At 37.0% G+C, this 14,915-nt stretch overlaps 3 protein-coding genes across 3 annotated transcripts; 1 reads left to right on the forward strand and 2 right to left on the reverse strand.

Annotated features, from left to right (window-relative positions):
- The first annotated feature begins 737 nt into the window (after positions 1-737).
- LOC116160136 lies at positions 738-2,239 on the forward strand. Its single transcript, XM_031473274.1, has 2 exons — positions 738-1,330; positions 1,385-2,239. The coding sequence occupies exons 1-2, from the start codon at positions 839-841 to the stop codon at positions 2,078-2,080; spliced, it is 1,188 nt and encodes a 395-aa protein (XP_031329134.1). The 5' UTR covers positions 738-838; the 3' UTR covers positions 2,081-2,239.
- A 481-nt stretch (positions 2,240-2,720) lies between these two features.
- On the reverse strand, positions 2,721-4,321 carry LOC116181092. The gene is made up of 2 exons (XM_031501361.1): positions 4,166-4,321; positions 2,721-3,554 (listed from the first exon to the last, which is right to left on the reverse strand). The coding sequence occupies exons 1-2, from the start codon at positions 4,217-4,219 to the stop codon at positions 3,174-3,176; spliced, it is 435 nt and encodes a 144-aa protein (XP_031357221.1). The 5' UTR covers positions 4,220-4,321; the 3' UTR covers positions 2,721-3,173.
- A 7,278-nt stretch (positions 4,322-11,599) lies between these two features.
- On the reverse strand, positions 11,600-12,280 carry LOC116159101. Its single transcript, XM_031472005.1, has 2 exons — positions 12,122-12,280; positions 11,600-12,075 (listed from the first exon to the last, which is right to left on the reverse strand). The coding sequence occupies exons 1-2, from the start codon at positions 12,167-12,169 to the stop codon at positions 11,695-11,697; spliced, it is 429 nt and encodes a 142-aa protein (XP_031327865.1). The 5' UTR covers positions 12,170-12,280; the 3' UTR covers positions 11,600-11,694.
- Between the last annotated feature and the right edge of the window lie 2,635 nt (positions 12,281-14,915).

Raw genomic sequence — 14,915 nt, forward strand, 5'->3', positions numbered from 1 at the left:
CAAACACGTCTCTGTACCCCATCAGAGACCCAAGAGTATTGCCAATGAAGCGACGTTAAATTTACTGCCTGTAAATCGAAAGTAAAGTACGAGGAGTTACAAAATTTTTGAAAACTGGCTGGCCGAGAAAGGAGTTCAAAAAAGTAAAGCATGAATGTACTGCTGCGCATATTTTACTACGCTAAGTAAAAATAAAAAAAGTTCTTTCCCTGGGAGATATATTCAAAATTAATCGGAATTAATAGCAATCGGTCAAGTTCCTCGCTACGTTTATCTTACACTTTACAGGTAATGTTTAGTTTTGATTTGAACGTATACCGTTGACGGCAAAAAAGCGAGGATTACCAAATCCAACAAAATAAAAAATAATAAATACTCGTTTCTAGATCTTCTTCAGCATCATTTTCGTTCTAGAAACGTCACGCAACTTGGGCCCAATCAAGTACGTTTCGGTATTGTTTCCAACATCGAAATAGAAAAGAGTATTTCTGTGTGAAAAATTTGTTTACGATTTTTGGAAAAAAAAAAATTGGAACAACCAACCTAAAATTGGTCATTGGCTCTTCGTCTTGTACTGTTTGACAACGGGAAACTAATAGCTATTAATGTATCAAGGGAATTAAGATGCGGTGAATACCCGCGAGAAACATGTAATTCTCGAGGCCGTAGGCCGAGAGAATTAGTTTCTCAAGGGAATTTGCCGCAATTTAATTCACGTGATGCATTCATAGTTTTATTTCATACTAGTTTTAAATATTGAAACGAATAGGAAAAGAATAAAATGATAAAATGATGAATAAAATTTTCGAATAGTGGGTGTTGCATCGTTGTCTTGGTGATGTATTTGTTTGACGTTAAAATAAATACGTTAATTGAGTTTTCCTATTCTTCGAATTTCCGAGTTTACGATTTGGAAGATCCCATGGAATTTGAGGAAAACTTTTCTGAGGATGTTCTCAGTGAAATTGCGCAGGCTGAAGAGTGTTTGGTTCCCATAAAATCTAAAAAGGCATATAAGAAGGAATTTGACCGGTTTTGCACGTGGCGACGAGAAAAAAATGTAACAGGAGCTTCTGAAAAAGCTCTTCTTGCCTATTTTTCGGAACGATCCAAGATATGTAAACCATCCTGCCTGTGGACGTATTATTCTATGGTGAGAGCGATGCTGCGTTTGCATGAAAAGATTGACATTTCTAAGTATGGTATCTTGATTTCGTTTTTAAAAGCGAAAAATGTAGGATATAAACCAAAGAAGTCACAGGTGTTGAGTCGAGAACAAGTAATCGAATTCCTCCAGCGCGCCCCCGATGAAAAATATTTATTCGTGAAGGTGAGTGCAATCAAAAATATTTCCACGTTTTTTGGTTGATTTAACCGTTTTTAGGTGGTAACTGTATTGGGAATAGCTGGTTGTTGTCGGACATGCGAGCTAGTAAATTTAATGGTTGGTGATGTTGAGGATAGAGGAACTGTTTTCGTCGTAAATTTGGTGGATACAAAAACTCACAAAGATCGTTATTTTACTGTTATTGATGAGACTGCGGTGGATTGTCTTGGTATTCTTAGAGCTTACATCAAATTGCGCCCTCCCAACGTTCCACACAACAGATTCTTTTTGAATTATCGCAATGAAAGGTGCACTACGCAACCAGTGGGGAAGAACTCATTTTCAAAATTACCCTGTGAAATTGCCAAATTTTTGAAGTTGTCGAATCCCTCTGGTTACACGGGGCATTGCTATAGAAGAACTTCTGCTACTTCGTTAATTGAAGGAGGGGGCGATTTGTGCAGTCTTCAAATGCATGGGGATTGGAAGTCTTCAAAGGTTGCTCAAAGTTACGTTGATCAATCGATGCCGCGAAAAATGGATGTTCAAAAGAGGATTTTTTCAACAGTTACAGAAAAAGCTTCCACTTCGGTTACGACTGATATAGGTTGTATGGTAACTGGTAGCAGCCAACATCTTTCTTCTGTTTTCGCGAACTGCACGTTTAATCATTGCAAATTTGATATGGGTGGAAATTGCAACGATCTTAATGCTAGTGTCGATGTAACGAAGTGTGATAACATTGAAAATTAACGTGATCTAGTTAAGATTATGTCAACCCCGCCATGAGGGAATTAAGTAGCCTCGAATTCCCGTTGCCAATGACAGCGGGAATTCAGACGTTGTTTATTTTGTTTAAAACAAAAATGTTATGTAGTAGTTAAGATACCAGTATGAAATAAATGTCTTAATTTGTTTTTAAGGACAACGAAATGGAGAAACGTGCGATCAAAAATGAGTCGCTACCGAGTCGCCTTTGGAAGTTCAAGTTAAGTACGATTTCCCATGTAAAGATGTAAACAAAAATTCCGCGACAGCAACTCATTTTTGATGACCTTACGTTTGTAACAACAAGCATTAAGTCTACATATAATTGACCAACATGAAGTAAACAAGTTGTAAATCAGCATATGCATACAATATATCAGAACGCTTTTAGTGAAAATTTAAAGTCGCTAGCAATTGTAATTGCCGAGATCTCAGCCGAACAGCCAGTGAGCCAGTCATAACGAATATAATAGCGTATTGTTTTTCAAAAATGCGCTAAAAAATTAGGCTTATCTGCTCGTGTTTCATCCTTAGCATTAACAGCAGCTTGGACAAGAACGGTCCAAGTGTGGATTCCATGCGGGATCCCTCACAGAGTGGTCAGTGGTGGTAAATAACAAATTGATTCCAAGTAAATAATAAATTGTTTAATTCTCAAAACTGAGCATTTTATGAGAATACTACACCACTAATAAAGGCAGTCCTAAATACGCTGAACGCACGGGCGATTATTTAGGGAAGAATAATAATTTTCATTGCAGTATAACGATGTAATTACATACGGAGTGTTGTAACCTGGTAGCCTTACATGTACGTTTTTAGTAAAATGAAGTTTTCCAGCATTTGCCAGTTTTTCTGCGTAACAACCAAGATAGGTGTTTAATAGAGGTTCCTCTTTAGAGTACCGACTTTCCTTATCTGCTAGTACGATGTCTCTACTTATTCGAGTTTCAACAATACATTCTTCTTCTTCCACTGACAGCTGGATAATATTTCCACTAACCTACAATTAAAATAAATCGCGTTAAGCAGGTAACTACAATTCAAAATCTCACTAGTATAACATATACTATGGTAATTATAACGATCGTAAGTAGTACGAGTTAATTTTTCTAATAACACAATTGCTAATTTTAATCGCGGTATCAGAAGACGCACTTCCAGATATGTTCTTGCAATAGTTAAAAGCGTCTCCAGCTACCAATAGGGCTAGATAATCGGTGCAGCCGTTTATTTTTCGAACGCTGTTGATAAGGTACTTTTTGAAGTTATCGAAAACTATCTCCCCTTCTTCGTCGATTATTCCTTCCTTTTTCCAGGAGCAAGATACCACTTTTCGAACAACATCGTTGTTCTCAATGAATAATTGTCGTGCAAAAAGTTGTTCGAGTAGATGATTTTTGGAACCGTACAACTCGTTTATGCACTCCTCTTCGTGGGGGTTAAAATTGATTATATCCTGAAAAAGATAATTGCGAGGTAGTGCGTTAGGACTTACGATTCATTATGAGGTGGTTAGTAACGCCTAGACGGAAGGATTATCATATGTAGAACTCACACAAAAAAGGAAGTAGTGAATGAAGACCACGAGAAACGAGACACATACCTAGATTCATGCTTCCATCAAATAGGTAATTGTTTCTACTGTACGATAGTCTAACAAAATGCCTTGTTTTAATGTGTCATGTGTCCCTAAACTATCCAGACAACTTATATTAATATAGTCTGACATCAAAAGTATGAAAGGAAAACATAGCTACACCGTTCCTAAAAATGAAAGAGCGCTATCCTTTGTGAACCAGTTGATGAACACCCTGTATTTATATAATCTAATTAGAGATCTTGAACTGTCCAAACTGAAGAGCCGACTTTTATTGTAAACATGCGAGCCAATGTTTAATTTACCTAAACCAGTTACACTTAATTAGTTTTATATAAATGATATTCACACGAAGTAACACATGTAAAAGTATTGTAGTGCCTAAGTAATGGTAATATTTCATGCACTAACGATGAAGTCCACTTTTCCATAATAGGCAGTTAATGATATGGAATGTAAAAAAGTTTTACCTTAGTTCCATGACTCAAAGTAACTAACGCACACAGTACCAAAACGTAAATCATTGTTACAAAGTGCAGCTGCAGCGAGTTAAGCACAAAACTCTAATAAGGTCGCCCGAGTTTGAACGTTACTATCTACATTGATATAAACACTTACTTATCTTAATCTTAATATTGTGTACGCAATTGGACGTTGAAGAAATCATTTGGCTGAAAAATGATTGATGACGAAGTCCAGACGCAAATTTCACTAGGGAATAAATATATTCCGCATAATATATTTTCCCAAGTATTGGCTTTTCTTTGGAATGATATTGTTGAAAAAAGAAACTGAAATTTGTTTTTTTTTCTTAATTAGATCCAGTTAGTTTTAGTTTGTCAGATAGATACCTCACTTCATAATCATTATTGTTCTTTTGGTAATAAACGTATTAATTCCATTAGGTTATGGGCCTACGCTATTTTACTAATTTACCACAAATAAGGACGTGAGAACTGGGATACCTGGAAGTTGTGCAGGCGTACTACCAGATGGGGAATATCCGGAATGCTGTTGAAGGAGGAGAAAAGATACTTGTTGCAGTCAGATTTTATTGCTTGATTTAGTTAACTTGCAACAAACGAAGTTTGAGAATTGCTCATCGAAGTAACTGCAACTAAGCAAAACGGTGTTGACTTGGAAGTTAAGGAACAATGGATTGGAACATTAATATTGGTTGATCTTCCAGATAAATATCAACTAATAATTGTGGACATGAAGAAATTACCGGGAACTATGTCAAGACAAAGTTACTTCAGGATGTACAATACGGTGGGGCGAAAAAATTTTTTTTAGAAATCTGACATGGCATAGTGAAAAAAAGTTGTGAGATGGGTAAAAAACTAAGCTGATTTTTTTTCAGAATTTTTTAAAAAATATTAGCTGCGCCCCAGTGACGTCGAAGATTTTTTTTTTCAAAATCAAATTTTTGATTTGGTATAGCAAAAAACTGATAAGTATCAAGTCACCTATGACAGAAAAAAAATTTGGTGAAAAAATTTTAATGTTTAGCCGCGCCCCTTTGCATTTAAGCGACGGCGGGTGAAAGTAATTTTGTTAATATTACAATAGTTTTGGTTTACTAAAAAACTGATAGATAGGAATGTAGGGGTTGATTTAATTATGACACAAAAACAAAATGCATAAAATATTTTGATAGTTCGCCACGCCACTGAGCCTCTAAAAAACGTATAATAATTTTTTTTAAGTCTGACTTGTTAAAAGAAAATTGACTTTTTTCTTACTGAATTATGGTTGAAAAAGAAATAAAAATCTTATTGTTTATATTTAGCCAAGTCCCGTTATAAATAGATATATCTGCCCTGATATTGCATCATCCAATCTGTTGTGCTATTCGAGATGGTTGCTGTTCTGAAGCTTTATCTAAAAGAGATCCTGGAAAAATTAGCCATGCGCGATGGCTGACGACAGCAAATCGAACACTACGCTTGTATGTAGCCTCTAGCAACCCTTCTCGAAATTTGCTTCTTTTAGTGCAGTTTATTATGAAAGTATACGCACCTACCTGGTTTAATATAAAAACGAAATCGTCAATTGAGTATGGTTCAGTACATTTATGGAAAATCATCAGTGAGTCAAGAGCCCTTCCAGAAGAAGTAAGAACAGTCATTGACAAAGTAATTAAAACTAATGCATACTTTGCTCACCCAGAAAATATACTCATAGCCATGGTGGCCGATGAGACGATTTGTTGGCAGCTATACAAAATAAGTCTTATATTACTATCCCGAAATTGCCGTGCCACACCCAGGCAGTCGAGAGGTGCGTGAAAATCATAAGAAGCATCGACTAAAGTTTGTGGCGAGTCTTCTAGGGACGGTTATATAAGAACAAAAATAAACGCTAGGAAAAAATTACCTAGCTTTGACAATAAGCAACAGTACTATAGGACTGAAAATATCTAATAATGACTCGTTTATTTAAGGGTGGGAGGGAGGGTGCAACTCGTGCTCGTGGTGAGTTGTGGGTTGTCTAAATAATGTTATAAAAAAATTTGAGTGCGGGATTCAATCCTATCATTATTTTTTCAAGCGAAGAGCTGCATAATAAAATTTTAAATGCCGCGGGGCTCGGCTAAAATTCAAAATATCTTACCCAAATTTTTTTTTCATCATAAGTGAGTTGATACCTATCAGTTTTTTGCTATGCCAAATCTAAAATATAACCTCGAAAAAAAAATTATTTCGGCGCCTCTGGGGCGCGGTTAAATATTTTTTTAAAAATCTGAAAAAATATCAGCCGTGTTTTTTACCCATTTTACAACTTTTTCACTATTCCAACTCAGATTTCGAAAAATAATTTTTTTTCGCGTTTTTCGGCCCAGCCTAATGTACAAGTAAACTTCAGTAAAAATCAAGCAGGTGCATTTGTTGGAACACAAGGTCTGGTGACTTCAAGAAAACTGTGAAGTGTTATAGATGTCATGAATTCCGACATATCAAGTCGAATTGTCCTAATAAGCTTGACAAGAAGAAAACTGACGGTTGGAATATGCTTTGTACTATATCGGCGTTGAAGTGTCCCGTATTTTGATTATGGAACTTTGTCAAAATTCGACAGAAATCCAGGAAAAGTTCACTGGTCAGTGGTCACGCGTGTTTTGCGTTACTATGTCTTCCTTTGCCACGGAAAGCATCCACTTTCCCGCCTTGGTGCGCAAAGTACTATTTCTTCGATAGCTTTACCTCGTTATTGTACCGTGTACTAGAGCGAGATAATCCATGTGTTTGTTCTAACTATTTAGTCAGACACAGTACTGAAGTTTTAGTTATATTTAATTCACAAACAAAATTGATCAGGTTATATATATAGACGACGTACAACACAATTCATAAGCAAAACCGCAACTTGTCCTGGCGATTTGCCTTTGCTATCCTTACAATGATAAATTGTATCATTGGCAAAGAAATCGCTCAATGCTACCTCACCGACGGCATCGAGGTATGCACCTTTCACGTAAAAATAGAAAGGTACCCACGCCACGGTACCATTGGGGTGGAGCAATCCATCTAGTTTCCAGGAGCACTCCATAAAATCGTTCATTTCTTTGTCATTCTCAGGTATGTAGGGTTGCTTCAGTAACAGCGTTACTTTACTCCCATTTATGTTTAAATCTTTTATGCAACTCAACTCATTTGCACTGAAATTTCCCAAATCTTCATCAGCAAGCTCGCGCTAAAAGTTCTGTAATAATTCCTTTCGTTACTATAAACGAACGAGAAGTCGCCTACCTGCGTTTGAACCAAGGCTGCGACACCCATAAGTATCAGCACCCTTTTTAATACACTAAAATTTTTCATTGGTTGTTGATGTGACGCCGACAGCCAATTAACAATAAAATGCTGCGCGGATTCCAGTCCAATATATGTATTCTTTTACTACAGATAATTCGTATCACTACGGAAGTACGTGGTAAAAACTTAACATATTACTTGAGGTGTGACCAAAAATCCCCACCAAAATGTTGCAATTATTATTTTAACGCAACCTTATCGGTAATAAAAATTGAAATTGCTACAGATGCCCGAAGTACTACACATATCGCCCATCAGCTTGGCAGTTGTTATCTTTCGATAAACAATGTCGCATTAATTAACATAAGTCGTCGAACGTTTGATAACGATTTGTAACATAGAACTAAGGGGATAACAGACGATGCATTGAAATTTAAAGGTTTACAAACTCGGAAGTAAAATAAGCCGCGATATTCTAACTGCTCCATAAACGAAGCGTAATTATAAAAGTGCCCCAAATTCTTATAAATTAATCGCTATGGTTGCCACATTTCATGCAATAGGTACATTCTGAGGCTTCTAACAGCGCGCGCTTCCCATGGCTGCTGTTGGCCTGGGCCACTGTAATTACAAAGAACACAAGAGCACCTCTGTCCTTACATTCAACTACAGCTACTCTAATCATGTTACTCATCAACACTCAAACGTGCTACAGTTAGTAGCTGGGTTAACGAGAGCAGAGAATCTTTCCACGTCCAAGTCCCCATATGCCACCCGGCACCATATCCCCCCATACGGAGAACTAAACGAGAGTCTGCAAGACTCTTATCACGTCAGCCGGCTTATACATGTGCTCACTTTGTCCTGGAGCTCTTACGTCGAAAACGTAACTCCTCTAAAGGGGGTCTTATAACAAGCGGGCCCGTAGGGACCCGGAATACGTAACCCTCATGCATAATAAAAGTTGCCCAGGGCTCTTTTCCATACAGATACACTGTATATCTACGTGCAAGACCACGTATTCTTCCGTGCGATGACGCATCCGATTCTAACTTCATCTTTGGTATAGAGGAGTCTTCCAACGCGGTAGACCCGCACGGCCCAGGCACAGAGTACTTACACCGATCTGAGAGTTCGACGCATCTTGAGGTACGGAGCACCTACACCGATCAGAGAGCCCGCACGTCAGTCTTACGTTGGCCCATCCGAAACGTATCTCCAGGTGAGATAAAGAGATGTCCTCTAACGTGTCTAGGCGCCCAGTCGGCACAAAAAAAGTCTATTATAGTCACCTCTACAGGACCAAATACGTATCCTCCGATGTGATAGGAGCCTTCCTCCCATGAGGTAAGGAGCACTTACACCCATCGGATGACCCGCATGCACTCGTATGCTGACCAGGAGTTTTTACGCCGAAAATTCACATTCCGCAGACATAGCCACCAAAATTCCCCTTCAGGATATCATTGTCAAAATATTAATTAATATCGGCGCCTTCAATCGTCGTGCTCGGAACGGTTGGTTTAGCGTACCCTAAGTCCGCTTTACGTTTGACACCTTTATTGGGGTTTCTATGTGAATTATTGCTTACTTGAATGTGGGTAAAGAAAGCACGTGTTCTATTTAGACGAAACAAATCCCTGTATTAACTAAATGCATGTTCAATCACCTTTTAAATACCACAGATACGTAATTACTAATTTATTTTCAAGTGAAACATTGGGCGAAACAATTTCAATGGAATTGAGCGAAGATTGAGGGTGACCCAAGATCAGGAAGGTCGGTTGAGGCAAGAACTGAGGAAACCATAAGACTTGCTAAAGATTTATTCCTGTATGATCGAAGAGTGAAAATTCTAGAGCTTAAAAAAGAAGCGGGAGTATCTGAAAGTACAATATTCAAGTTTTTACAGGAAGATTTGGGTATGAAAAAAGTGTCTGTCCGATGGAGCCAGAGCAGAAGCTGTTGAGCGAAAAAATTTGCCAGAAGCAATTGGTATTGGATGCCTTAGCGAAAGCAGGTATTTGTCGCGGATTGTCACAGGCGAGGAAACGTGGGTATTTCACTGGACCCCTCCCACGAAACAATCAATACAGAGCCCTTTCGCTGAGTCTGTCGTCTATACGCGTTTGAGGATCTACGATCGGCTGCGGCCGTCGTTAATTTGTGTGGCAACATGTAAGAGCAATTCTCACCGAGTTTTGTCTATAATTTATCAATCACGGCCTGCAGCGCAGCAATGCTGCATTAGAGAAGACAAATTGAAATTGTTAGTTTCACGAGTACGTCGAAAGCGTGAACATGCCGATTTCACCACCACGAAGAATAAAAGTTCAAAAAATTCGTTTGTGTGATTTTAATGCATATATAGAATGTAACGAACACATAAACAGAATGGTGCGAAGATGGAAAAAAATAGCAAACCGAAGGGGAAAAGGTCAGCAAGAGAGTCGTGAAAAAAAATTGGTAAAAAAATATACCTTGTTCGAATAGCTTAATATTGAGTCGCAACTGCCAAGATCGGAATGGCATCTTAACATAAAAATTTATTGTACAGACAGACAGACAGACAGACAGACAGACAGACAAAATGATAAATTGCATGTATATACAAAACAGCAAAATGACGTAAGCCTCGGCTACCATGATTTAACACGAAAAGTACATGTGAGAGGGCCAGTAGTAAGTATTCATGTTAAAGTCTATTATTTTACAAGCAAAACCACATTAAGTAATAGGATGAACCTTAATTAGAGGACCACCTTCTCGTCTTGGTAAGACGCAAGATCTGCGGTCTGCACGAGATTGAGGAAGTAACATATACAGCGAATAATAAAACGGTATAAGGTACCTACTTCTTAGAGTTCAACGAGTCATATGGGGAAACACACCAGATAATAAACTTAATAAATCAATATAAAGGCATATTCACCTGTAAAGTATAACAAACAAACATGATTCAGATTTTCAAACAAAGCAACAAAATAAACTTTGAGAAAACAGGGGACCGCGTGACGCCATCGCAATCCAGTTAACCGACGCTAACTTTCTTGCCAAGCTTCTTTGTGTAAAATTTCTGTTCGTTACTCATTACTCATCTGCGCAGAACGATCGAAAGTCGAAGACTTCATGGTTGTTGTATGCACAGAGCGTTTCGTACTTGGTCCTCATACTCAAGTGGCTATTATAGATACCTGAAACTACTTGCTACTGGATATTGCTATTGATCCGACAACAAAAGAACACCATATAGTTCCTGTACGACAAAATGCGTACTTCCGCATATTTCTCTTATTGTCAATGCTTTCAGATTACAGATAACTTGTCTATGCGGGATCTTTTATAAATTATACTTCTTTTGGACCTTCTTAAAATCATAGAATACTTTCTTTTTGGAAACTTTTCCAACGTCTTATGATTTTTTTTGTATTGTACTTTCACACTATCGGTGTTCGCACAATGCTCTCAGTTCATCTGGAATCATTACTCTAGCGAAAAATCTTGCTTATCAAGGTATAATTGTTAGATAACCTTCCCAATCGGCTATACACATCATACCCCAGACAAGTTTGATAAATCTAAGGCTTTCAAGACCATGGTAATTATGTGTACCCAAAATCGTTCGGAAACCATAATTTTCATGCCTACTTTATGTTAGGAAAGTTTAGTTTCCATGACAGAGGCAGACCAGACTACGTTTCCTGCCGCCATTGCTAAATGTCTATAATGACTCCTGTCATTGGCATTAATCAAAAGTTCCATACGAAAATAGAAATTTTCGAGGAAATTTTATATTAAAATACGATTTTGGGTAAAATTTAATACAACACTCGTCAGTAAAATGAAATTACTTGACTCGGAAATTAAAGTACTTGGCCCCAGAGGGGCCTCGTACTTCACTATTTCCTCTTATGAAGCAAATAACAATTCTTCGCCGTTCTAAAAAAAATAAATCTATAAAAAAGAAACCTGATCCAACGATCATAGCGGAATATCTCGAAATGCTCGTAAAGTGAACAATTGCGTGGTGATATAGGAAAGTTATTAAGTGTTAACCTAATAATTGTAAATGTTATCAACTTAATCAACTTAAATTACCTGCATTTTGCTTATTATATACATCAGGGAATTGAATGAAATAATTTTACGCCAGTGGGAATAGTTTAATGATCATCCAAAAAGTTTTCCATAATTCATTTATGTTTTATTGTCATTACCGACGAACAGAAAAACAGCCACTTCAGTCACTCCTTTACAGCCTCTTTTTCGATAAACGCTTGATTTTTCCAAATTCCCAAGCACTTAATGACCTCTAGGCTCGTTTGACCAACAGAGGCTCCCTTCGCCTTCCTGCAGTACTCCAAGGCTTCGCCTGCTCTTTTTTCGGCAACTTCCGCCGGGTACTTCTGGCGCAGCTCCTTTATAATGGCATGTAAGAAATTGTCCTCGATCAGTTCCCCATTCTGATCCAAAATTCCTCTATTTTTAAATAGACAGCCCATAATCGCTTCGTGCTCCGCTTTATTTTCCGAAGAAGGCGGTGATGCCTTCAGAAGTTCAATCATTAAATTATTAGCGTTGCTTAATTTCTCCTGACACTCCTCATCCGCCCTTGATGAATTGATCTAAAACACATTGTGAATTTTATGCAATAATCCGCAGAGATTATACCATTAACAGCATTAATAGCGCACTTAAAAATACATTCCTCCGAGCCATTATTGAGCTGAATGTCAAGTGAATATCGCGCACACTAAACTGATTTAGTATTGTTAAAGGGCTTTTAAACAGAGCTTAAGTGCCATTTTAAATAAATAATTGCAATTTTCCATGGACGCCTCTCACCGCCACCTATGACTCAATGCATTGGGAAACGTACAGATATCCGTAGGGATTCGAAGGGAAGATTGTAAATTACCGCCCTCTACGGCCTTCCTCCTGTTTGAGTATATCGACTTTTGTTCCCGTAATTTGAATTTTAATTAATTCGAAAAGGATTTGAATTTAAAAACAATTCACACGAGAGCGTGATGCATTTTCCCTGTTCTCTACAATGATATCTGGGACGAGAGCACTTTACGTCGATCAGAATTTGATATGTCACTCACGTACATTTGTAGGTCATAAATGTTAGTGCACTTTAACAGCAATAAAAATAATTGGGCTAATAGTAGTAAGTCGTTGACGTTGAAATATGACAGTACTGTGAAGGAGATAAAGCCATAGTACAGTTTATCAAATAAATACCGTCTGAATCTTTTACTACACGAATGTATTGAATAGATGTGGCCGATGTGGGGGTGGCATTACTTTTATCACAGAGTGTTTAAATCTGTGCTTTTATGTAATAAATGCATTATCTATTTTAGTTATTTTCTTTAATTGATTGGGAATTCCTGTGGATATGCGCTCTGATCTGATCGTTTCAAAACTAATAAAAAGCTAACCTCTAAATACGAAAAATTACGATTTTTCCGTGTAACTGTTTTCCGGTGTTCGTAGGATATTTTTCATCATTTGTTGGGTGTTCATAATATTTCCCAAACAAAATTGTTTACGGTTAACCACTGATATTGCTTAGAAAGCTGTGGGAGCCCGTTTCCATAATTTATTAACATTATCTTATTCATCCTTTATTTTTTTTCGGAAAGGTAATGTAAACATAAAAACTCTATTTTTTTGTGAAGTGCGAAATTTTGTACCAATTGTTTTTTCTGGCTATTTGCAATCCCAGTGACCATCGCGCCCTCTTGATTCAGAATCGGCATCTAATTCTGCACAAGATACGTATTTTTCAAAATGTATATCTTATATACCATGTTCGAATTTAGACTCCCAGATTCCCGACGAATAACCTACTTAGATAGAAGTAGGTAATCATAATAAAGGTTTGCACAGCTTGAATTATATTACGAAAAGACAGTCAGTATTTGCGAAGGTCAAGATTTCCAAAAGGTATAGTGCTTTCAAAATTGTTAATAATTCATTAACAAACTTAATAAAAGAACCAACTGTAGTAATTAAATCGAGAATTTCAAATTTTAATGCAACACAGGAAATTTGAATCACAACGAAAAAATATTACCTATAATCGCAAACATGAAAAAAATTGAAAAAGCTTTTAATGATAAAAATTCATAAATAAATTATTTAGATTTAAAGGCAGTTATAAACTATCAACTAGAAACCATATCTCTAATTAATGCAGTTTTAATTGCCCAAAAAGGTCAGTTGCATCCTGTAGTACTAACTCCTTTCAGATTAGTTTCCGAATTGCAAAAGGTTTCATGTAACTTACTTCAAGGCTTCAAATTTCCGTTACCACTTCAAAATGAATTCGCTCACCTACTTCTTAATACGATTGGATTAGATGTATATTTCCAAAATCCGCATTAGTGTATATTATTAAGTTAATAATATTAACGTACCATTAACAGATAGTAAAGAGTACAGTATATCACCTTTACCTGTACGTTATTGAAAATAAATACGTTAACGTTTACGTGCGCTCATTTAAATAAATTGTCCATCGCCACGTGAGTCCAAGGTGTAAAAGTTCATTACGCTATGTTTGGAGTGGCTAGTTATGTTAAAAAAACAAGTTTATCAGTCAAAACTGTGCACCTCTTTTGTGTATAGGGAGATTTACATTAAACGGCAACCGGTAAAAAGGCTAAAGACAATTAATTCGTGCTTTTACTGTCTGTTAAAACCTGTAAGAGTAAATTTTTGAATTTTCCATACTGCAGAATATTGGTAAATTATTCCAGTGAACAAAATTGCAATTATTGTAGTTCGAGAAACTTGAAACACGATTTGTTCCGGAGTCAAATTGTCATAAATCTTTCGAGATTTACCTTCAACGATTAACCAAATTTTACCTAACCATACAAAAGATCCGATTATACAGGGAGTCTATAAAAGAACTCCGGGGTTTAAAAAATTAATATTTTTTAAACTATAAAAGATAGCAAAATTTGATCAATTCCTTTGAAACAAGCAGCTCAAAGAGTTTTACTCATACGAATTGGGAATGTTTCTCTCAACAGTTGGCAGCGCTGCGGAGCGTTGACCGTGAAATGACGTAACGGCTGCGGCAGGCAGTCAGTGTCGTCTGGACTAACTAACTAACGGAGCTCACATTGAACTTTACTAAGTTGTTAAAAAATCTGTAAATTGGGTATTACGCAATGCTGCTTTCCTTTCAAAGGAGAAAATCAACTGTAAATTGGAGAACATTTTGGTTTATCAATAATGTTATTTTGGGTTTTTGCATTTTGTGTAACCATAGGAATCGATTTTGTATAAACAATTTATGTTTAAAGTTATTCTAACATTCCTGAAGGGGTCGACCCACGGGAGTTTATCTCGGGAACAAATGTATGTGCGTAAACGAACCAAATCAATTAATTAGATTGGAAACGTGATCACGATATCAACCTCTAAATAGCATTATGCGGGTCAC

The sequence above is a fragment of the Photinus pyralis genome, unplaced genomic scaffold (assembly GCF_008802855.1).
Source record: "Photinus pyralis isolate 1611_PpyrPB1 unplaced genomic scaffold, Ppyr1.3 Ppyr1.4_LG1, whole genome shotgun sequence".
Classification (NCBI taxonomy): Eukaryota; Metazoa; Arthropoda; class Insecta; order Coleoptera; family Lampyridae; genus Photinus; species Photinus pyralis.